Source organism: Mytilus californianus, unplaced genomic scaffold, assembly GCF_021869535.1.
Source record: "Mytilus californianus isolate M0D057914Y unplaced genomic scaffold, xbMytCali1.0.p SCAF_6, whole genome shotgun sequence".
Lineage (NCBI taxonomy): Eukaryota > Metazoa > Mollusca > Bivalvia > Mytilida > Mytilidae > Mytilus > Mytilus californianus.
In genome coordinates this window covers 94,197,431-94,223,536 of record NW_026262712.1, presented here as the reverse complement: position 1 = coordinate 94,223,536, position 26,106 = coordinate 94,197,431, and the positions used below count along the sequence as shown (strand labels likewise).

Sequence of the window (26,106 nt, the reverse complement as noted above, 5' to 3'; positions counted from 1 at the left end):
ACGATGATTTTTTTTTTATATTTCTTTAGAAATAAAGTAGTTATATGTTATCAAATAAAACTATATTACATCATTCTAGACTTAAATGCTCTTTGCTTGTATAGATATTTGAATACACACGAATATTATTTGGATCCGAATCTTAATCAAACACAAGACACATCCTTCATAACGAAATATTTTTATATTTCATTAGGAATAAATCATAAACTGATATTTAAAAAAACAAGCCAACGCGATATTTACTACATGTAATGTATCTTCAACGTCAAAAATAGTAGAAAATACAGTTGCGGATACAAAAGTGTAATCGTATAAAAGATGTACGACTCCCAATTACTATATACTATATGATTTTGTAAAGCAAGTGGAACTATCAATACCAAAAATGAATAAATGATAAGTGTGTTTCGTGCATTTATTTTATTTCCCCCCGTTTATATGGATAAAGAACACAGATTAACCATGGCAGCATTACCTGTCCTGATGAAGACTCCACCAGATGTTATGGTACACATTTTATTCGTCATCTGATTCTAACTCTGGTAGTCCTAACTTAACCACCGACAAACCAATCTTTTACAATATTAAAGGCAATGATGTACACTTTTGGAATGGTAGAGATGTGTTCACTTGTTTTGCAAGCAAACGGTATTCCTTTTACAAGTGAAACTCCTGAAACGTTACTTCAAATTGTAGCCGATATTAATGATCTCTTTAGAGTGAAAACCGATCGAGGTCATAAGCTTTCACCGGTAAAAAAAATTCTTCGTTTATGTTATGGTTACAATCGTACCCGTCTTATCATATGATTTCTGAAATAGTTGACGTTAGTGCTTCGACTACCAAAGATGAAACATACATGTATACCTATTTCTATGGTGGGTGGCCAAAACTTCATTTTGCAATAGGGCTATCGACGCAAAGTTTGTGGCCGATAACGGAACCACAAAAACAGGACACAGACATTGTCACTGCATTCACACTCAATTTGTAATATTGAACAAAGACAGGATATGTTATATTCAGTGCGGATTTCTTTGGCATCAGCAATATATGTTGATGAGAAGTATAGGACAAGAATTACCTTTCCCGACTGAGCTGTTTTTGCTAGGCGACAAAATATAAACTGATATCTAGTATTGACACCTTACATAAGAAAAACCCCAGAATATGCAGAGGAAATGTAGGAAAATAAATAGACATATTACACACTATAGAGTAGAGGTTGAACACGCCATCGGAGAATTAAAAAAAAAAACACAAAGTTATGGGGACTTTGTGGCGATTCACATCTGTTGTGACCATAAGTTTCTGCATTTGTGTGTCGTCCGAAAAGACTTATTTACATGATAAAAGAATATCTTTCATTTTACTATGTATCTCAATTGGGTTTATTTTTTTTTTATTTTGAGAGGACCCCTTGTTTTTCGTCAACTGTAATCGTAAGTCTAAGTGTAATCCTAGGTATAGACCTAGTTACCGCAAATGTCTAATAAGCTAACATATTGTCATACCGTATTTTTTGTTTAAATCCTTCAATGACATAAACTTACCTTTCCAACAGATTTTACACCCTTTATTATACAAAGTCCAACAATCATCCAGGCACCGAACAATGCAATTAATATACGCCAGTTTATCTGACCGAGCTCACCTACTCCTGAAGACATCTGAAGGACATTTTGCCTTGAATGAGTAAAACATGATTTAGTATTTCATCTTTATATTAATTGCAAAGCAATGCTGGTTTTTGTGTCTACTTGTTATTTTATGAGTACTGATTAGAGATTAGAGCGACAGCAGTTTACCCACGTTCAAATCTCATAAAGCCATATATTACAATTAACAAAGATGGAAACAAACACTTCACCAACTTGTCACATGACTGAGAGGCAGTCCGCATGGGTTGTCCTCTATTTACCAATAATTGTTTTTAAATATTAAAAAAGTTATTTAATTATGTAAACATTATATTGATTTCAGTAGGTACATGTACTACACTACTAATAAACGGAGCCAACATCAACCTTCTGAAAATTCGGGCAATCTCAATTGTCTTTAAAAAAAACAACGGAAAGAATAATTTACTTTGTAAACTACCATTAATTGTATAAAGTTATTTTGTTGTAATGATACATACTTTATCAGTCCACTGAACGAAGGAAATCAAACTATCAGAGCTATGTATAACAATAAACTTTATCCTTATACAGAATGGTCAGAAAACTATATTTATCATTTCTTTAAATATTAATATGTTAATGAGGACTATATGTTATCAATGTAACTATTATATTAACTAATTGCAATTTTTCAAAAATACCTGTGGAGATACTTTGAAAATACTGAATTACCTATTTAATCACGTATCTACAAAAAGCCTAGCAGCAATATTATTTTTTTAAGTTACTTCCAGTTTGCTGACGTCGATATGAAGAAAAAGCAACTCTTCTTATTCCCGAGACCATGATAATTCGAGGCGAAATAATCATTGTGAACATGTTGTAACAGGTTACATTTACATTGTCAAATACTGAGAGGTTATAAATTAATATCGTTCATCTTTCTTGAATTATTTGATAGGAATATTGTAAAGTCATCAGCGACTCTCGATTTTCTTACTGCAAATCTTAATGCAGAAGAGAGAAGACTCGTAAACAAATTTGGATATTATTTCTTTAAAAAATGCATGAATCTTGTTGAGTATCGTTTAAAACATTTCAAAAACTAATTTTATACAAAATTGCTGTATTAAAACCATATCTAGACATACAAACAAATTAAATACTCTTTGGAAGCGTTTTTTGTTTGCACTCGTTGACAAAGCAGCAAATAGTGTTGTTGTTTGACTTAAGTTCTACTAATAGTATATTTAAAAAACTCATAAATGAGATAACAAATTCCAGATATTTCGAACCTACAACCTCCACTTAAGATTAGAAGGCAGATGCTTCGATAACGACTGAATTGAAAGCTGATGATAAACACCACACGATTCTCACTATGTATCGTCTTCCTAAATTATAAGTGAGACTTAAAACCGAATGTGCGCGTATCGTGTGCAACATGACGGGTGTCATATATGGAGCAGAATCTGCTTACCCTTCTGGAGCTCCAACGATCAAATTTTGACTGGGGTCGTGTTGCCGGTTTTTCATTTTTATGTAGTATTTTGACTGTTGTTTGTATTTTCGTCGTTTTTCCTATTTTTGCCCTAATTTTGTCGTTCCCTCTTCGACAAACGATATTGATTCTCCCTGTGATATCCTCCGTCTCTTGTTAACAAACAATAACTTTCGTATGTGTCTGAATCTAGTAAATATTTAACTGTAATTGTTTCAATTCTTTTTCCTTGCGCTCTTAAGGAATAATTTATGAAACGCTGTGACAAAGCTTATGGTATAACTATTTCTTGAGTTTAGACAAATGTTTGGAGGTGTTGGATAAGCTACGAATATTAGTCCCAATAACAGTTAAGATTGCTCTTGTCTTCAAATACACGTCCATAACATGTAAGTTTTCCTAATAAATAAAATGATATTTTGATAAATCTGGGTGCAATTGTATCGATTACGGTCGTTACTATTTCTTTTTCGTTAATGAAACGTACAAAAAATACACAAAAAGGTCATGTAAAGGAAGTCATTAATTTTTTGCTTGAAAATATTTTATGTTAGCTTTGGAAATATAGTATATCGACAAGTGATTTGTATTCCAATTGCAACTAGATGTTCCCCTCCTTTTGCAGATTTTTTTCCTTTGCTGTAATGAATCTAAACTTATAACAAAGCTTCAGAGAGACCCAACAAAACACCACGTGATAGATATTTTTAACAATACTAGCCGATATTTTGATTATTAATTCAATCAGTCCAGACTTTCTAAACAAACATATGGCATTTATTTCATCTGAACTCGTTCTTACTAATCAAAACATTCGAAATGAGCGATCTTTTCTTTTAAACATTGATCTTAGAATTTCACATGTCCGCAGTGAAGTATCGTCGGATTGCAATGAACATTATATTTGTAATACTAAATTACTAATACACTTTTTCAGCAGAGATATAGATATAAAATAATGATCAAAACTAAATGTTATCGCAAATGTATAGTTTTACTGTCCAAGTGAGATTCCACAAGCAGGAACTTGATAAAAAGGTACTTCGCACCCAGCTTTTTACAGTAATATTGTTTAATATTGGTTATAATGCAAAAATTTGGGAAGCATTAGCTGTAGGTTCAAAACTGCCGCTCGTTAAAAGAAGACATGACACGCCTTACATGTTTCATGAAGTGTCATCTCTAAATTTTCTATAATCGAAACTATTTTTTTAGACCAATACATTTTGTTATTATTAGTAGTAGTATTATACAATATCTATAAAACGTGTATAAATATAGATTCTTACATTGATATCAGTGGATTATCGGATTTATCCAATCGAGATAGTTAAATTATCAGTTTTAAAGTCTGAGCCTTGGCGAGAACTTTAAAATTTATAATTTAACTATCGAGATTGGATAAATCCGAAAATTCACGAGTAACTATGTAAGAATCTGTTTCTCTAATGATTAAAAAATGCATTTTCATTTTTTGTTAAACCAAAACCCCATTCGAGTGCCTTCCACATTTCACAAAGTTGTCAATTTCATTAACACCTGTTAGCATATTTTGAGCTGATAAAGGTTATGACCCTTAAATTCATCCAATCATCTTCTGAGATCACCGGCAACCACACGTTGATTAAATCGTTTTATACATTGAGTGCAGAAAGGTATAAATTGTCAAAGAATTAGAGAAAGTATAATATAACAAAATACTCTGAAAACATGAACGGTACCAATTTTAATGCACCAGATGCGCATTTCGACAATGTATGTCTCTTCAGTGATGCACGAAGCCATGGTATTTGAATATCTAAAATCTAATACAAATTTTGAAGTGCAGATCTAAACAAAAATGAAAGGACCTAAAAGTATAGCCAGATCCGGACAAGGAATCTGAGGTTTGCATGAGGCAGATTTATTCCTTAATTTTGAATAATTTTTCAAAATTTTATAATAGCAAATTTTAATCAAGCAATATCCGTATTTTCATGCCAGTACCAAAGTTCTGATTACGCGCTTTACACAATAAAAAATAATATAAATTAATTTATAAAATATGTTACTAAAGATAAAATCGAAAGGTTTGAATAAAATAAAGCTACAAAAAATTACATAAATGAGTTACCCTATAACTGTATTAAAAAAAGGGATAAAATACATATTTATATGAAAACCATGTTAAAATCTTTTTAACCTTTTGACTCGTCATACCATCGCAAAACGAAGTCATTATAACTGAATAATTTAGCATAAAACGCCTGTAGCCTTTGCTGTTTTCAGTCTTTATAGAGCTATCTCAGTCGGAATATATTCTTTTGCAATATTTTGTTCAATAAAATGTATGGTATGAAACACCGTCTCAATAGAAATATGTATAAGCTACTGGTAAATTTTCATGAAAGTATCCAAATTCCCAGGTATATTTAAACCCGCAGAAGTAACGTTTGTGTAATTGCAGGATTTCGCTTATGAAAGTCTGCTTCATTTCAACATATTCAAGCAAACTGTTTAAGTTCTGAAATGTATACAGTCTAATTTTAATTTACAAGCACAGGGTTGAAACCACTGCTGGTGGACTGTTAGGGCCTAAAGGTACCAACAGCTTAGTCTTTACTTCGGTTCCGACATGATTTAAACATGCTTTTGTTTTTTATAATTCTCCTTTGATAAATAAATGAATTACTAGCAACCTAATGTCCAAACTCTCTCACCTAAAGATGACCTTTGATAAATATGGCTAATGTTTTTATGTCCCTTTTGGTTATAAAACTCCGCACGTTTTTATCTTTTTAAGCCTTAACTGCTTTCTAATGTTTGGACTTCAGAGTTACTAATCATGGTAAATTCAAAAAATTCGTAAGGGTTCCGCGGAACCCAGTGTCTCGCCTATTTTTTCTGTTAATTGCAGGCTCAACAAAAATGAGGAAGTAAATCAATTAAAATATTCCACTTGATACTATCTTTTGATTGTAAGAAGCTTCTGTCCAAGTTTGGTCAAAATCAAGGATAGTTTATGAATCTAATAAATGTTTAAAAACTTTAACTGCAGACTGAATGTAATGTTAACTGGAAGAAAACAAAATTTTCTTCTAGATACTAGCATTTGATCATAAACAAGCTTCTGTCCAAGTTTGGTACAAATCCAAAATAGTATAAGAAAGTTATTAACATTTTAAAAACTTTAACCACAGAGTGAATGTGTTGTTTCCTGGCAGAAAATCTAAGTCCATTTAAAAGTAAAATACGGAAAAAATGGATTTATTTTTTTACAAAATTTCCTTCTAGATACTAGCTTTTGATCATAAACAAGCTTCTGTCCAAGTTTGGTACAAATCCAAAATAGTATAAGAAAGTTATTTAAATTTTAAAAACTTTAACCACAGAGTGAATGTGTTGTTTCCTGGCAGAAAATCTAAGTCCATTTAAAAGTAAACAAGCTTCTGTCCAAGTTTGGTAGAAATCCAGGACAGTTTAAGAAAGTTATTAAAATTTCAAAAACTTTAACCACAGAGTGAATATTTGTGGACGCCGCCGCCGCCGACGACGACGACGACGACGACGACGCCGACGGAAGGTAGGATCGCTATGTCTCGCTTTTTCGAGTAAAGTCGAAGGCTCGGCAAAAAATGATTTGGACGTATGAAATTTATAAAGCGTTATACAATCAGAAACCTCGCCATGTAAAGAAAATGTAATTTGTTATAGCAAAGTTATAATCGTTTCTTTTGTCGTCTTTCTAATTTATTTTTGGCGACATTATTTATTTTTTAATGGATGTAAAGCTGCCTTGTTTTTATCAAATTGCAATATTACTTCAAGAATCTGTATATAGTACTATCAATTTTCGAACAAAAGTAACATATGAATACCAGTTAATCAAATATACATACTGCCAAAAATCTTCTTGAGCAGTTATCCAGGAAGAAGTCTCATTTAAAGTTGTTTGATTTGACATTTTACTCAGCAATTGGCTGTGGTTATTCAATGAACCACTGTTTTTCACGCAATGAAGGCTATTCCAATCATTATCACATACTGTCCATGGCAAAGGGCTGAGAAATGAGTTACCAATGTAATACAGTGTCCATGCAATTATCATGTTATAGTAGATATTGATGACAAACAACGGAATCGCCATTCCATATCCAACTCCTGTAGAATTTATTTATGCTATGTAATTAATTAATTACTTTGAATTAACATCACTTATTGTTAAAAAAAAATATAACTGATAATACTTCATTTTAAATTAAAATAAAAGCTTATTTGGAGTTATAGTTTATAAGAATTTTTCTTATTGGTTATAAATTTTATTGAACACATGTTTTGTGTAAGAGGACGGGAAGGTAGACCTCATGTTCAATTAAGTCTAAATACGAATAAATATATTGATTTTACCCTTTTTTCTAAATATGTAATGTCGGGTAATTACTTTATGCAAAGGGACCTGATGCACTGATATTTCAAAAATAAAACAATATGGTCCACATCGTAAAGATTAGTTTTACAGATAGTAACAATTATTTGTTTTGATAAATTCATTTATATACTTATTGATAAGGCTTCTTTTAAACAAAAATAGGGATTAAATCATTGTATCACTGTTGAATACTTAATATGCTATAAAGATTAAAAAAAAATTTAACAACACGGTCATTAATATATAACAATTCAGAGAGACACTAGTCAATCTATGTCCTCACGATTTCGAACTATAATAAAAGAAGTTATACACAAAAAAATATTAAGGAAATCATAAAGGACAGTATCAACCAATACTGTAATGGTCAAGCATAATAGTCTTTCATAAGCCATGCTCAACTTGTAAGCAATGTAGCCGTTTTTGAACCACACCTTAATCGTCAAGCATAATGGACATGTTTTACCCATAACTTAATTGTCAAGCGTTTTGGTTAACAGTTTCGGTGTTATTATGATTATTGATACACTCTTTCATATATTTAACTTGTTTGATCTGGTGCGCAGAGTGAATTATAATAGTCCAACATATCCTTTACTTTTTAAACAAACAAAAAAAAACAAACAACACAGACACATGTAAACTTACGACCAGCATTTGTATAAGTTGTCACCTGCACTATGCTAAAATTGGTAAGCAATTGAAAAAAAAAGCACTTCAGTTATAACATTTACCACATCCACCCGTATTTTCACGAACTCAAATTTCTATCACATGCACATTATAAGTAAGTTCTTGCAAGGGTTGTGGGACCAAACACTATCTAAAGTGCAAGCAATTACTTATATATATCTTTATTCTCATAAAGCTAATGCATTACACCGGTACAGAGATAACACATACAACAATAAATATTTACAATATGTACAAAACAAGCGTACTGCATACCCTTGCTTTCAATCTCCATCGTATTAACTAGAAACATTTGCAATACATTTAAATATTTTAAATTATGCACGTATATAATTACCTTTAAAAAGAGGACATACATCCCATACATGTAACAAGCCTTTTCCACTGAATTGTCCTATGGCAGTCTCCAAAAAAAATAACGGCAGTCCACAAAACACCAAGAAAAATAAGAATGGTATCAAAAAGGCACCTATAGAGAAGGAAAAATATGAACTATAAACTGTCGTATTTGCAAGTTACCAATATACATATACAAAGGTATTACAAATCATTTTCATTGTAAATATGAAAAGATTATGGGATGAAATATAGACGTTGGTGACCGGAAAAAGGTTGTACAAGATGCTTTTTTTTATTATAGCTTCTGTTACGCGGACCTTTAACAAATGAAACTGAAAATTCATATGAGACTTTGGAAATCTATAGAACAATATTCATTCAAATGTGGTACATATTGGATGTATTATTTCAAATATAATGTGGACAATGTAATTTCCTTCGGTTATTAATTTAGACGTTTGTGTCTTTGACATTGATCGTTGGGTGTTTATTCAAATTGCTCTGCCTGTCTCAATATGGCGAATGATTTATCTAGAAGGAAAAATATTTGTCTCAAGGATGATTCATAAAATACAAAAAGAAAGGATGGGCCATCAACATCAAAAGATGGCAAATTTTAGAAACGCTTCATCTAAAACAAAGAGTTCAACACTTCACAATACAAGACACAAAAATCTAAAGACTGAGCAACATAAACCTTACCTAAATACTCGAGTATACATCAAGATGCTCCGAAATAGAAAGTAGTTTAAGTTCCACAGCTGACACACCAGTGTATAGTAACCCGTGAAAATGTGTCTCTCTCATTTGGTTTGACATTAAGTCATTAATCTTTTTCAATCGATTAATTAATGGCGTCTTTCGATGGTTCATATGGGTTTTTTTTCTTCGTTTTATGTTATGCCAATATAGCTTTGGCGTCATTAACTCGAAAGACGAGAAGAAACAAAGGAAGAACTCAACCATACATTTTTATAACCAACATTATGGGTAAATTTTATGAAAATGAAGTTAACTGTATTTAAGGTTCATCATAACAAACTGAAAATTAATAATGGCGTCCAAATTGAGGATTGATTGAACCTTAAAGAAACTAATATATGTAACTTATTGTCAAAAACCTATATAATACAGTTAAATTGAGAATATGAATAATACAAATTATATGAAGAATACAGAATAACTTGTTTTGATTAAATATCTGCATAAATTCAAATACCTTTGTTTTTTCTGCCAACACGTCTCAGGAAAAAAAATGATTGAAGAGATTGGAACACTATTTCTAGTCAAATCTATGTTAAATCGATAAATTGTGATCATATCTAGTGGATGCTAGAAATTAAAATAGGATTCCACTTCGAAATATTCATAGCTTGCCCGAAGAAATTGAAATATGAGTGGAAACGTGTTGCAGCCATTTTTTCAACGAGTTTCTTCTGCTGGATTGATGAAATTTATTTTCTATGCGATATTAGCAATCATAAATTATATCATCTTAAAATAAATGACATTGGGAATGATTATGTCTTATCAAGTTTGTAATCAAAGCTGTTATTTAACATTTACCATCTATTTAGTTTCACATGTTACATGTTTGTTTACGTTCCTTTCCATGTCTTCTTTCGCTTTCGTTCTTCATATTTATACGCAGATTTTTAACTGACAATATTTAAATATCGAAACATTTATAAGATTTGTACACAATATTTTAAGTTGAGTGTTATCGTTTTGTACCAGTCTGATCGTGAATAAACTAATTTTTATCATTATTTTAGGGAACTATTTTTTATGTAAGCATATCCGGTTTAAACCGGAAACGTTGTTTGGCTGATCTTTTAGTCTACTCAAACAGAAAGCAAGTTATTAACATCAAATAACAGAAAATATCAACAAATTTATAATGAATAGTGGTAAGATGTGTCCCCACCCATACAGCCCCACTCCCGATTACTTGAGACATGTTTTGATCTCCTGTAAAAGTCCTAAAATTGGTTTGATCTTTACGATCAAGTATGTCAACATCAACAACAATTTTTTTAATAAAATAGCATTTTTTTGGGTTTTTTTTGGTGTCTATCATAGTTAAATGCTATAATAAGAATATATTGTGTATTTATATATAAAAATACTGTTGTAAAGTAAGTTTAGTAAGTAAGAAATATTATGGAAAGCAGTTGAATGTCAAAATCCAAGGTTAGACAACATATACACAATAACAAAGAATAATTTCCAATGGCTAGAAAAATTAAAGATTCGCGACGGTTTGGATTACCATCAGGAAGGTACAGATCAGGACGTAGATGTATAAGGGTGAATTCCGGCAAAGTGAAGACTTTATACCAATGTCATTTGAAAGGAGGGAGTAATATGACAAAACTTTGTATACGTAAACAACCTAAGAGAAGTGCATATAACAGGGTAAGAATAAACCTACTAAGGAGATGCGCCAGGAAGCAGTATCAAGTGTTTAGAACAATTAATGGAGAATTGAAAACTTTTGAGGTACAAAATGTTGCTGCAAATGGTTACAGAATTATAAATTTGAACTGTCTTCAAAAACATATAACAGAACTGACAATGCATGCCGTTTCATGTGAGAAAGCCAGACAATTGGTAGCTGCTGGAAGGGAGCCTATTGTACTTGAATCCCAGGTTGCTCATTATGGTTTAGCAGTGATACTATTAGCTAGATGTCAAGGATGTAAACTGAAAGTTCACATGGAGACAAGTCCAAAACTCAAAACCGATGGGAGTAGACATTATGATATAAATGTGCGAGCTGTTTGGGGTTCCATTGTTAGTGGAAATGGTCTTGCCCACCTCAATGAACAGTTAGCATCTATGGATTCACCTACTATGTCGCAGGTAAAAAAACAAAAGTCATATATAAAAAGATTTATTTACCAATTCTTAACATAATTGAAAATACAGACGACAAAATCTCACATTAAAAACGGAAAATTATAAATAATCAACCAACAGGCCTCTTAATCCTGTTCTTCATCATGACACTCGCTGTAGACAATTCAACAATGAAGGAATCATTCAGAGCCTACAATGTCAAAACGGCCCCAAGCTTTGAACATGTTGAACAAGGGGCCATGGTGGTGAAGTATCAATGTCAGTAAAAATTTCATATGTGAGTTTGAATCTTGCATGTGAGGGGGAATTCAACTTTACAGCCAAGATCTATTGTCATGATTGTTATACTGCTAACTCAAAGGTTCCTGGTTCGATCCACCCTCTGAGTAGAAAATTTTACAGACTAAACTTTCGGCACTCTCTTTAACTCAATTGCCAGTATGGTCTTGAGAAACCATGATAGTACTTCGGTAGGAAACGATAAATGGCTGACCTGTGTTAATAGAGAGCCATATCTCTTACATGTAAAATACAGCCTTGTAGATTTAAAAAAATATAGCAGGCTAATGCCGCTACAATGCAGTACATGTACCCGCAAGCATGGCAAAAGTGGAAACGGATTAATATAAGTTGCAATGACTTTTTTCCAAATCCACAATAAACAAATATGTTTAAACTTAAGTAATTAGAATGACCTTTCTGATAAATAATCATAAGTACATTCCAAAAACACTATGGATTACGGCGGCTTTTGTGCTCTGTTTTCAAATTTGTCAACATTGATGCCCTAATTTATAAATTCAATGTATCAACATGATCAATGTTTTTTTTTCATTTTTTTGCCCCATTTTCCAATCAGTCTACATTGAGGTTCCTAGTACAAAGGATCTACTGTAAATTAATGTTGGATGGTGGCTTTTTAATTTTTGCCCCAATTTTTAAAGGATCCAAAAATTAATGTTGCTACAGCGATTTGAAATTTTGGTCCACATTTACATGTATAAGGGTTTGGATCAATGTTTGGTATTGGGCCCCATCTGTTAATTTTTATTAATTTGATTTTTACGCCAATTTTAACATTTGTCCACATTGATGTCCAGCAATGATCTAACAGCAATGTTGAGGATGGCCTTTTAATTTAGGCCATATTTTGAATACAAAAAGTAGTTAATTTATTCACCTTTTCTTCATGATCATCACATGCATACAAAATACAGTTTATTTTTTTCTAAAACGCTATGCTGTATCAACACAAGTCCAGATATGGAGACATCAATTGCAAGCCTTAAGAAAATTATTAATCAACAAAACAAAAATAAAAAAAATTGAAAATCATATAGTCTTGTTTGGTCATTTAATGTAAATATAGAGGTGTTAACCGAAGGAGGAAAATAATTTACATTAACTTTGAACATGGATTAAGTTATAAATTATGGAAATCATATATCATGTATATTACATGAATATTTATCAGAAGACTGTTTTAAGTTTGTTTGTTTGTTTATTCTTCAACAGAACACATACCAGGTTATTGAAAATGAAATCAATTCCTGGTGGAAGGAAGTGGTAGACCGAGAAATGTCATTGGCCATTGAAGAAGAGAAAAAAATAGCTATAGATAAAAACAGATATCATGAAGGTTAGCACATATATACATGAACACATATTTTGGTTATGTGCCAGTGTACCACTACCAGTTGTTTATGAATTGAAAAAGAATAAAAATGCAATGTAGATGTGAATACATATCATGCATATCAGCTCTACACTGATACAATTACAATTAAAAAAATTAATTAGTACAAAATATATAATTTATTTTATAAAACTTCAAACGATGTGATGTGTTCTTTATAAAAGTTACACAAACACTATCGCTGACTCAACATGCTCAAAGGATTGTTATTGTATGAACTTGATTTCTTTTTCTTTAAAAGATAAAAACATGTCACATCTTTTATGTGATTTGGTTTTGTACAAATGCATCTTTACAACAGATTTATTATTTACTGTAAAAAAGTAATGAACTCCTAATGTTCTCTCATGACACCGTAATAGACCAATATAAATACATGTATATGTATAGCTTAAAAATTATCTTTTTTTTCATCTGACTGTCCATTATAATGTAAATGTACAATATTCCTTATTCTATTATCAGATTTCAATAAATCTTCTTTCCATTTTTAATTTACTGATGAAGTTGTATAAGCTTAATAAACTATTTAAACACTCTGACAAAATTAAGGGGAGATAATTGTTTGCTGATTGTATCATGTAGCATTTGACTGCATATTTAGTAAGTTAAACAGTTTTACTCTTTAATCTTAAAATGTATTTTAAGGCATATTCATATTTTTAAGGAAACTACATATAGTTTTATCCATCCATGATAAATGTGCATGAAGTAACATTCTTAACATATAAACATCATGAAGGGGAGATAATTTGACTTAAGATGGATATCAGTGACTCAATTTTTAAACATTAATTTTCAGGAATTCCATCAGTCACTGTAATATGTGATGGGGGTTGGAGCAAGATATCACATAAACATACATATAACGCGTTAGGAGGTGTAGCCGTTATAATTGGGGCCGAAACAAAACAATTATTACATGTAGGAATAAGAAACAAGTACTGTTACATTTGCAACAGAAACGAATCCCTAGGAACAACACCAAAACAGCACGAATGTTTTAAAAATTGGAATCAATCAAGCCAATCGATGGAATCGGATGTTATTGTCGAAGGGTTTTTAAAGGCAAATGATCATGGTGTAAGATACACGAACTTTATAGCAGATGGGGATTCATCGATGCATGCTCAAATAATGGATCGTGTTCCAGTTTGGGGCAAACATGTTAAGAAATTAGAATGTGCAAACCATATTACAAAGTGCTTACGGTCAAACCTGGAAAAATTAGTTACAGAAAACCCATCTTACAAGGGAAAAGGCAAGTTATGTAAAAGGACAAGAGTGAGAATAGTGAGTGCTGTGAGATGTGCCATCAGAAAGAGGTCTGATGAAACCAACAGAATATTAGCAACAAAGAAATTAGAACACGACATAAGAAACACAACCTCCCACATATATGGAGATCATAAACTATGCAACCCAGACTTCTGTAAAGCAAAATCAAACGTGTCACACCAGGACCAAAATCAAGATGATGATAGTGAAGTTGAATCTGAAGATATATTTCAAGAACAGTCTGAGTTTTGGAATGCTGGGACATCACTGCAAGCCCAAGAAATTCAAGAGGTAATTACAACCTGAACCCCTCAGATCTTCAATCAGGGATGAGACAGGACCTTTCTTTATTATTGAACAATGTTGCGAAAAAATCAAGCAGTCTCATTGGAAATTTTACTACAAACTTAGCTGAGTGCTGGATGCACATTAGGTCAAAATTTGATGGAGGAAAAATGTTGAATCATTGTAATAGGGGTGCTTGGTATACCCGGTGTTATGCCGGTGCATTACGTTTCAATCTAGGTCCTAATTGGTCACCGAATGTATGGGCTCAAAACACAGAAACAACATCTGGTTTATATTTTGATAAGCTGTACCAACAGAGAGAGCAGTGTATTGATAACAACAACAAGAGCAAAGATAAAAAAGAAATTAAGGAAAGAAGATGGAAAAGAAAAATGTCATCTCTAAAAGAAAGCAACAGCAATAAAGCCAAACAACACTATGGTAATGAATCGATTCAACCTGAAACTGATGTTTCAGAAAATGAACTTACAAAATTGAAATACAAATTTCTACAGAACAATATAGAAATAACAACCTCTGAAATAATCCAAATTGAGAAGGACACTAAAAGTCAGGTTTGCAGTGAAAAATGGAAAAATGAACGCAAGAAAAGGCTAACAGCTTCAAATTTTGGCAATGTTTTTAAAAGAAAGCCCAGTATTAAAGTGACACCTCTTGTCCTACAGCTGCTATACAGCAATTTTAAAGGAAATAAAGCTACTAGAATTGGCCTGCGCGAGGAACGAATTACCATACAAGAATATATTAATATCAAAGGAAAAGACAATATTGAGATAAAAGTTGAACCTTGTGGACTTATTATTGACAAAAAATTTAAATATTTGGCCGCTAGCCCTGATGGAAAAGTGATTGATAAAGAAAATAATGAAATAGGACTTATAGAAATTAAAAATCTTGTGCATGACAAAAATCTAACGCTTACTCAGGCAGCAACATCGTTGAAAAATTTTTGTTTGGAAAAAGTATCATCTGGAACGAACACTACTCTGCGACTTAAAAACAACCATAACTACTATTACCAGTGTCAGGCATTGCTACACATATGTGACTTTCCATGGATTGATTTTGTCGTAAGAACACTAAATCCATATGACATATTCATACAAAGAATAGAGAAAAACACTGCATTATGGAAAAAGATGGTACCCAAACTAACAGCCTTCTATGATTTAGCTTTATTGCCAGAAATAGCATCACATCGACATAAGAAATATCCAGGAATAAGAGAGCCAGGAAATTGGGTATGGGTTAATTAAAACATGCATATATTTATTACAATGCAGCAGAATAACTCATACTTGTATGAGGCCTTTTCTCTGTGTGTTGAAGACCGTTTGATGGCTTTTGCCTGTTTTCCCTTCTGTCACATTGTTGACTCTTTAACACATTAGCAGTTTCTATTATCAGATTGTTTCAGAAAGAAATATAAACACACACTATACCTTCTTAAAGGTAAAACTTGATCCTTTTAATTGGGCGATATTGTGTTTGTTGATGTTGACATACTTGAATGAAAACTGTTACATTTAATAAAACCAAAATACTTAAAAGTTTTATTAATAAATACTTTATTTATTTATTGATTTATTCAGGTAAAATATATAATAGAAACAATGGTTTAAGACATGAATTTTTAAATTTTAGTAATATGTGAAATATTGTCCTCATTCATTTGTCATTTGGTGTAAAAAAAATGTAAAAAACACAATAACTTTAATATAACTATGGCATGGATAATATTTTTTTTTATCAATGACCCCAATTCTCGTAAAATAGCAATCCAAATCTAATGGTGGTGATTTAACTAAATTAGCATAAAACATATCTTAATGCAACTTTATTATTTTTCAGTATGCTGATGAAAATAATATTAAAAAGAAAACACCATCATTAAAGAAGAAAGAAGGGAAGAGAAAAGATTTAACAACAGACGACGAGGAAGCACAAGGACCATCTCATATAAATGATCACAAGAAAACAATAAGAAGGTATGCCATATTAAATATCCCCAAGACCCCATTTACTTACATATATAAATAAGAAGATGTGTTATGAGTGACAATAAGACAACTCTCCATCCAAGTGACAATGTATTTAAAGTTATGAATTGTAGGTGAATGTACGGCCTTCAACACATATCTTTGGCTCACACCAAACAGGAAGCTATAAATGTCCCCAAAGTCATTAGTGGAAAACAATTCAAACAGGAAACCAAAGTTTTATTTTATATAAAGAACAATAACAAGAAACACCTATGATGCACACCAACAAGTGACAAGTACTGAACTACCGGCTGATGACGTGGATGGAACATATGCATTTAAATGCATCACATATTTAAGACATGTTCTATCATTACCTATTGTCATTTATACAATTTGTCTGTTTTTCAATAAAAGATTTAGGTCATATACATGTTTCAATATGAATTTTAACAAGGGAAATGAATAATACATGTAAAACACAGGCAATATAGGCTCATATCAAGGATTTGTATAGTTAGTCAATATAACTATACAAATCCTTGCTCATATATACAGTGTCTAGGTATCCCATGAAATTGCCAGATTAACTTTGACATTTAAATATAGTATCATATTTATGAATATTTATTGTATAATTTACCTATGTCATTGATTTATTAATTCTTTGCTATTATAGAAAGACAGGTACCTGTATCACATAGGCTGTTTTATATAGTGGTACCTTTAATGGCATACTGTTTATTGCTTGTGTAACTTCATAGCAAATGTTATATAGAAATAATGGAAGTATAAAAAGTGAACGATAAAAAGTTCCAAACATGACAATATCTGTATCACATGTAAAGCTTTCCCTAGACCAGGGTTGGTATAAATGTATTTGGTGAAGACAACATGTGATACTGTGTAAATCAATATCTGTATAATTAGCACAAATGAATATGTTTTAAAGATTATTTGATTGACTGTATTTTTAGAACAAGAAGAAAATGCAGCCGATTGAAATTTCTTGGTAGAAGAATATCTCATGAATGGATAGAGGAAGATAATAGCAGCAAGTGGTATTCAGGAACAGTCACAGGAGTTTTGACAGAAACAGATGGAGCTGATGGTGCAGAATATGAGCTTTTATATGATGGAGATGATGAACCTCATATAATTGATCATCTTCTTGAAGATTATCGAAGTTGTTCCCTTAAATTTATTGATCTTTAAGGTAATTGTGTGTTTATTTTTGTTGTTGTAATGAAAAACCATATAAAATTTATGTGAAATGCTGGTGTGGCATATAGAATTGCCTAATTTTGATAAATAATACAACCATGTTGTTATGTCAAAGTTTATTAAGAAAATTTCTTGTATAATTTTGAAGTTTTTATGTATAATTGAAATCAAATGTGTCATAGGTAAAGATTTTTTGATAAATTTGACATCAAAACACCAGTATTTAGCTAATTTTATTATTTGTCGTACAATTCACTATTGAACATGGGAAGTAAGATATTTGTTATCATGCATTTACCTACTCTTATTTTGTATTTGAAATCCTCTTATTGTTCATTTCAATGATTTAAATCAATAAGACGAGAGATTGATAATTAAATAAAATTTAACAAAATTGCAGCAATTTGACGAAATCATTATTTTATAACTACAACTGGTCATATACAAGTTTCACTGCATTTTTTCAATACAAATAAAAGCATCGGTTAGTTAATGAGTTACCTTATAATAATCTTTATTGCACAATTTAATATCCAATACCACATTGAGCCTATGAAAAAAATATTAACATCATACATGTATGTATAATTAAGAAAAAAAAAATCTTTTTATTGAGACTACTGTATGACACCATGGCTTAATAGATAACTGTATATTTCTATAAATTCATGATTGATTTCAAAGATGAACATTTCATGTATATTTGTTTTTAATTTTATTAAATATTTATTTCAGAAACAATTCTTAAAGATATTATTTGTTGTCCCTGACAAAGTTTGTAGATATTTGAAATTGACAGATTTCCTGTATATATGTGGTAAGAACTTATTATATTATTGAAAACTATTACAAGTTTGACTAATTTAATGGAACAAGCATATTAATATCCATTTGAGAAGAACACACATGATAAAATAGCTTAATATTGGCTATGGATAATTAAGAGTTACTAAGGGAGGTAATTCAATTTAAATTTTTTTAATTTCAAAGTGTCCATATTTGTGCTCCATAACTTTCATTAAAGTAGTTCCAATATGGCCTTTTTGTGTCTTTGAAAAAAGATAGACATTACATTTGAAAATTAAAATTATCATTGCCTGTTAGATAAATCTTAATTTAAGAGATAGCATCACATACATAGCATACATAAGATAAAGTTTTTTGTTTTTTTGTAGATTTATATTACTGTTTGAGACCAGACCATTTTTTTTAGACAGACAGACTTTGATGGTAAATTTTCAACATTTAGATAGTATTTTGATTGGAATATCATGTGTAATTTCAAAGAGTGATACACGAGGATTAATTTGATGTGTAATATGTATATGTTTTCAAGTGCAATATATTTTTAATATATTTTTTTTTATAATTAAAAAAAATGGTTATGATGAACCTTAAGCTTTTATTCGGATTTTGTATAAAGTTATTCTTGTTATCAAAATATTTATAAAATTTGTCATATAGAGACATCAAGACTATATTTAAATTTACCTGTGTACGTTATTTTATTTAACGCCATTTTGTCCAAGATTATAGTTGTCTTTTTGACATTGTTTTAAATCCCCCCTTTTTTATTTAATATTGTATTTATATTGTATCATACATCAAATTTATTCGTTCAGTGTATGTTTACTTGTTTTTGTTAATATGTCTTTTTAATTGAGTTGAGCTATTTCAATTGATATTTTATATTGTGTCTTTCTATGTTGTAATGTTACACTACTATTTCAGCTTAGGGTGAAGGTTGGCGCCTGTTAAAACGTTTAAACCCGCTGCATTTATTTGCACTTGTCCTAAGTCAGGAACCTGTTTCAGTGGTTGTAGAATTACAATATTGTTCTTTTTGGCGATTTTTAATTGTTAATATCTTTAGTTTCATAGAATGATGTGAATTCACCAAAAGTAACGAATATGTATAAAGAGGTTTTACTATCTCTTTATAGATAAATGTATGATCAATAATCAGTTTAACGTACCGCCGCCATTTCTCATACAGATATACGGAAAACGCCAGAGATTTCCCAAACCAACCATATATCCAATTAGTGATAAAAAATATTCGATCTTTCGATTCCATTGTCCCCTTTCATTATTTCTATCACTTGAAGAAGAACTTTTTGTTGTTTTATCCATTGCTACTGAAAAGAAAATTAAACAAAATAATATAAATAAAATGAAATATGTTTAATATCTTGCATGTTTTATAACTGTAGTTTAATACCCCATTTTCTAAAATTGCATTGTTTTATTTCATTTGTATATACTCATAAAGGTAATTCATTGTCTGAACTTTTGTAAGGATAGTGTTCAACTGTTAATATATTAAACTCCTAGTTTAAGATTCTTTTACTTTGTCTTTTCTATCGATGTTTTTTCCCTTATTTTGATTTATTCTTACACATTGCTTGACATCACAGGTGTTGCAGGTTAAGCTTTTTCTCCGTGTTTTAGAGCTGACTATTACATTATACTTTTGGTATTGTCAAATGCATATAACGAGTTTTTGGTAGTATATTAATACACTTTATCTCTTATTTTCATTTTTTATGCTTGAACAGGAAATAAGGTAGCGATTTTCCCGACACCCCAACATATAGTCACGCAACAAGTAGGGCCTACATGTTGGATTTATAACCGGTACAAGAACACTAAATATATAGTAGAACTGCAAATTAAAACTGTGGGTTACTGTTTTAATGATGGTAAAAAGGCTACATCAATGAGAAAGTAAAATACTACACAAATTACCGAAAGACATCTCAGTTTGTAACACACATCGTCTCGAGTCTCTTAAAGATATGAATAGATAAATCAGGAACCTCAGACGTTTTGTAATTAAAACAAAAGTCTGATAACAACGTTACCATTACGATATGACATACGACAATCAATGACACCAGTTTTGTCTTGAGACCCGCGCATTATCATAACTGTGTCAATGTTAACACTTTTGTTATATATATCATCCCCGCTTCGTTTTTCTTTTTCTTCCTACAATGACAAAATTCATTACTGGTTCTCTGCACAACCCTGTTCAATGACTGCCCTCACTTGTCGACAAATCTTTGAACATGTATTTGTGATTGATTAATATAAAGAAAATACTTCATAACTATTCATTGCAATATCAAAAAATACGTAGATGTTGTTTGATTGTCAATGAGACAGCTATCCACCACTGCGAATGATTTAATGAAGATGCCTGTGTAAAACCTAGATATTATCTCGTATATATACGATGTGTAAAACCTAGATATTATCTCGTATATATACGATGTGTAAAACCTAGATACTATCTCGTATATATACGATGTGTAAAACCTAGATATTATCTCGTATATATACGATGTGTAAAACCTAGATATTATCTCGTATATATACGAAAATATTATATGTATTTCTTTTTAGATATCTTTGCTATTGGTTATGCAATTACACACTAATGATTGTAAAATGCAATGATTTTTGCACAGGGGACTAAGGTAGCATTTTTGAGATATAGACTGCTCGAAGTAGGTTTTCGGAAATGAACTATGTGATGTACAGGCAAAATATTTCATCAATATTTTGTTGACCAAACTATACAGGTCGGAATTTTGAGCCTGTAATGCTCTTCAACTTTATATCTTATTTGGCATAATTATAAACCTGGTATCTTTGATGAGTCTTCTCTTTTCAATGTGATCGCCTTGCCTAACAACTATATAGTATACTTGTAAGAAATGAAAAAAAAATATTTGGAAGCCAAGGATGTATAAGAATAAACTCATCAAGATACAAGGATTCAAATTTTGAACGGCACACGCGTGTTTCGTCTACAAAAGACTCATCAGTGAAGCTCGAATAAAAATAGATAAAAAGGCCAACTAAAGTACGATGGTAAAGAGCATTGAAGACCCAAAATTCTGAAAGGTCCGAAACAGTTATAAGGGGTATACTACCAAAAAGGGTATAAAAATGGCATAAGACGCATCAGGGTTCGAGCTACACTGATGAGTCTTTTGTAGACGAAACGTACGTATGGAGTACATCATTTTAAGTCGGGTATCTATTGATAAATTTAGTTGAGAACAGATTTGAAATACGTTTGAATATAATCAAGTTGATACATTTGTTCACGGCTGACGAATCTTATATCACCGAGTAGACTATTCGCTCTGATTAAAAGCAACAAAGATTATATCAAAACAGTACATTTTTATGTAGATATGTAAAACGTATTCAAAAACGATAATTGATGCAAATTTATTTTGTTGTATACTTAAACCCATTCTCTGGCATCATTGCTTAGTAACGATCGTCGAATGAAAAAAACCAAAAATACTGAACTCCAAGGAAAATTCAAAACGAAAAGTCCTTTATCAAATGGCAAAATCAAAAGCTTAAACACATCAAACGAATGGATTCTATCTTAATCATATTTACTAGTAACTTCCTTTTTCAAACAAGTTTTACTTGAAGGGATTACACTATCGCGTGTGATAAGCTGTTTAGAGAAAAAAAAAATCTATGGCAATACAGACATATAGGATTTTGGAATTCTAACAAAAATTTTGAATGTTAAGTGTTTTGTAATAATGAAAAGAAATTGTATTAAACAATTGTCATGTTTTCCCTATTTCATGAGTTGGATTTAATATTTAAAGAATTATTAAATAAAAATACAAGTTATATAGAAAAATATGAGAGTGATAAAATCTTGCACGTGACGAGAGGGGTTTAGGAAACTATTGCAAACCAGGTAAATCCTATTTGGAGTGACATTGTACTTAATCTATCCAAATTAGGGCCAGAAACGAAGCAAAATGAAATTTTTGCCATAAACATCTTGTGGCAACCGTTTTTGCTGAATATCAATATTAAAAAATTGAAATAATATGAATCTAAATACTTATTATAAAAATTAATAATGATTCATATTTGTATTCATAAAATTGTCAAAGCAACTTACAGTATACACGTTTGATGAAAATAATTACTCACATATGTTTATGCGGTAACTGATTAATTTATCCGTTCTATACTAAAACACCGTCTTCTACGTTAAATGAAAGTTAATGTTATTTCGCTATATAAAATATCTACTGGTCTATATCGTCGATTTAAAAGGCATAAAATTTTAAGTGCTCGTATCAAAATTAAAATCAACACTTTATAAATTTCACGCATGCGAAGCGCTTTTCTGGATTCTTATGAATTTATTGTTCATTTCTCGGCCTTTTATCGCTCTCTCCGAACAAAAATGGTTTTTGCTTAATTTCCTCATATCTTTAAAAAATGTATGTATACCGCTAAGTTATGGAAGTTAAATATACTCTTCTTGATATAAATGTGTCTATTTATTTGAACATATTAATGTATTAAAATAAAAAGATGTGGTACGAATACCAATGAGACAACTCTCCACCAGAGACCAAATGACATCGAAGTTAGCATGACTTGATCAAACCAATTTCAAACCTATTGCACTTGTAGAGTTCAAACTGAAAGCATGACACTTTTTACAAACAATATTTTTTTTAATTTATATAAAAATAAGGAGATGAGGTATGATTGCCAATGAGACAACTATCCACCAAAGTTCAAATAAAGTGGATATAAGCAATTATGGGCAACCGTACAACCTTCAACAATGAGAAAAACCCATACCGTATAATCGGCTTTAAAAGGCCCGACATGACAAATATAAAATAATTCAATTGAGAAAACTAACGGCCTTTTTGAACTTATGTTCATTTAGTTATAAAGGTCGTTATCTGTCATAATCTGAAATTAATTCAGATATATCTTAGTTGACTTAAATGATATTTGCCTACATAGATACTTGTAAGCTGACTGATGTCAGTTGACCCGAATTAAAAATAAACGCATCATACACCATCCATAAGACAATCAATCACTTTGATGTATTTTTTGGGTCAAACCCTTTTCTGTAACATAAATGAAATATATTCACCATTATTGATTAAACAAGAAAGATTTCATGACCTGCACAACAAAAAATTAAAAGATTAAAAAACTGTTTCTATTTTCAGTTTACTTTGACATTTTTCATAGATGATAATGTTTAAATTCATCAGGCAAATGGGTGGAACAGTATAAAAAAACGACAGATTTTTAGAAATTGAAACTTAAAGAAAAAATTGTAATTATATCCAAATTGTCTTTAATGAATAATATAATCATCGACGGTCATGACTAGAAAAATTAATGATAAGGAAAGATATTTTGTCACTTGAATTCAAAAATATATGCAAAATATTATTTAGGTGTTCCAATGAGATTATTCTGTAATGTTATAACATGTTTGTGACGTTCAGTGGCAAATATTTTATGTATGTTCAGGACGAGAATAAATTCACTATAAATACAATAAGTAGGTCAAGTAATAAAGGCCGTCCGAGATGAAGATCGGGGCAATTTAGACTGCCATTTAAAAGTGACAGTATATTGGATAAGGACAGAAATTTTGCCTTGCAACAGGAAACCTACGGACTTCTCAAACAATTGTTGCAAAGTTTCTTAATGTGCAAAGAGCGTGGCACTCTCTCTACACCAGGCATCGGATTTAATGACCCCATTCTGACCTGACGTGGCTTAGTACTTGTACATCCCGCACAGCCAAACGGACTCCCCACTTTAGCAAGGATTTTACGACCGATCAGAAGAAAACCTAAGTGATCATATTTCTATTCCCCAGACACCCATTGGGAGATTTTGGAAATAAATAGTCTGGACTGGAACTAACTGTGAAAAATAATCTTGTCCAAGACATGATGAAAATGAATATTTTGTCCTACGAAATGCAGAACATTGCAAGAAATAGTTTTTAAAAAAAAAGTGAAAATAATTTTCGCGCTTAATAAATTAGCCGTACTATCAACTGACGTAAAATGAATATTCTATCAGCAAACAACCCCCCCCCCCCCCCCCCCCCCCCACCCCCAACCTCCTTAACTGAAAATCAAATGGTCCACTAAAAGGCTATCAAATTTAATCATGTTCTTAAATGAGCAATTTTTGAGCTTTTCTCATATTAATAGGTAAATAACTTAATTCATAATAGTATCATAATCCTTTATATTCAATATATGTAACTTCCTTATATATTCATAATAAAATCCACGTGTTCTTACTATCTAGTTTTATGTGCACTTAACCCAAACAAGATCTACATTGGCTATTGACTTAATGTAGTCAAACACTGTTTTAAACTACATGTAAACATTGATTTTTATCAACGGGACGTAATAGAGTTTAGTTTAAGTGTTGAGTACACTTACACCACACCGGCTTTAGCTCAATGTGAACACGGTCTTCTTAGATACATTTATCTAGTTGTTATTGGCTTTTGACTTGCTTTCAGTAACTTTGAGTATGTACTTTGTGTCTTTTTTGATGTAAGGGTGTATAAATACCCTGCCACGTCCGGTCTGTGTTTTTGTTAGATGTGTTTCTGCTTTGTATCGATCTGATGAGTTAGGCCCTTTTCAACTGATTTTTATATTTTGTTCTTATGGTGTGCTGTTACACCATCTCCAAGGTTAGGGGGAGGGCCAAAATTCTTAATTCGTAAATTGTCAATTTGTAACTTGTAACTTTGTAATTTCAAAATCTTTAGAAGTCTTTATTTGTTTATATAAACATTAAAAAGCACTACATTAACGTAAAAGAAAAGTTTGGAATAAAATACAGTGAATATCATGGAAAAGAACATTCAAAGTATATAGTCATGAATAAAACGCATTTTTATTTTGTGCATCTCCAGGAAATGTCTCCATTTTTTAACTTAGAATCAATACGGAAAGTAAATCCATCAAAAATCAGGGATTTTTTTTCCTATAATGTCCATCTTGTTAGTAGACTTTCAAACTTGTATATGGGTGGACAATTGGTGAGTACAGCTCAATCATTAACGTGTGTATGTAAGATGACCGATAAAATAGTTCAAATTAATTAATTTATTTATTTTTCTATGTTATTAAGTAAATTTGTTCAAATTAATTTCAGTTTGTTTTAACAATATTAAGTAATTTTTTTTTTTTAAAAGTTATGGATTTATTTTTCATATGTTTTTGTATAAATCCGCGCAAATGTAGTAACTTTTCAACAGGTAAATTTCGCGCAAACGTGGATTTTTTTCGCGCAAATGTAGGACGAATTCGCGCAATCGTAATGCGCCGGATCAG

At 31.1% G+C, this 26,106-nt stretch overlaps 2 protein-coding genes across 3 annotated transcripts in view; one reads left to right on the top strand and one right to left on the bottom strand.

Annotated features, from left to right (window-relative positions):
• The window catches only part of LOC127704693 (sodium- and chloride-dependent glycine transporter 1-like), a 49,011-nt gene extending 26,084 nt beyond the window's left edge, over positions 1-22,927 (bottom strand). Inside the window, exons 1-5 of the mRNA XM_052208829.1 lie at positions 22,869-22,927; positions 19,894-20,055; positions 8,565-8,696; positions 7,005-7,266; positions 1,557-1,689 (exon numbers count right to left, since the gene is read on the bottom strand). Coding sequence (XP_052064789.1) covers positions 1,557-1,689; positions 7,005-7,266; positions 8,565-8,696; positions 19,894-20,050 — 684 coding nt within the window. The 5' untranslated portion in view covers positions 20,051-20,055; positions 22,869-22,927. The remainder of the gene's footprint in view (positions 1-1,556; positions 1,690-7,004; positions 7,267-8,564; positions 8,697-19,893; positions 20,056-22,868) is intronic.
• Positions 10,485-19,309, top strand: LOC127704692 (uncharacterized). 2 transcript variants are annotated; one of them, XM_052208826.1, is made up of 6 exons: positions 10,485-13,067; positions 13,927-15,952; positions 16,563-16,699; positions 17,671-17,909; positions 18,653-18,734; positions 19,093-19,309. In XM_052208826.1, the coding sequence occupies exons 2-4, from the start codon at positions 14,732-14,734 to the stop codon at positions 17,906-17,908; spliced, it is 1,596 nt and encodes a 531-aa protein (XP_052064786.1). In that variant the 5' UTR covers positions 10,485-13,067; positions 13,927-14,731; the 3' UTR covers position 17,909; positions 18,653-18,734; positions 19,093-19,309. The 2 variants fall into 2 exon arrangements, with proteins under 2 accessions (XP_052064786.1, XP_052064787.1); XM_052208827.1 differs by lacking the exon at positions 10,485-13,067 and having other exon boundaries at positions 13,758-15,952.
• Positions 22,928-26,106: the final 3,179 nt, after the last annotated feature.

Bases quoted from the DNA above. Each gene is read 5' to 3' on its own strand.
- LOC127704692 (XM_052208826.1), top strand. From the start codon at position 14,732: ATGAGACAGGACCTTTCTTTATTATTGAACAATGTTGCGAAAAAATCA. The intron at 15,953-16,562 runs GTATGGGTTAAT...ATTATTTTTCAG, and splicing joins TAAGAGAGCCAGGAAATTGG to TATGCTGATGAAAATAATAT. The intron at 16,700-17,670 runs GTATGCCATATT...CTGTATTTTTAG, and splicing joins CACAAGAAAACAATAAGAAG to AACAAGAAGAAAATGCAGCC.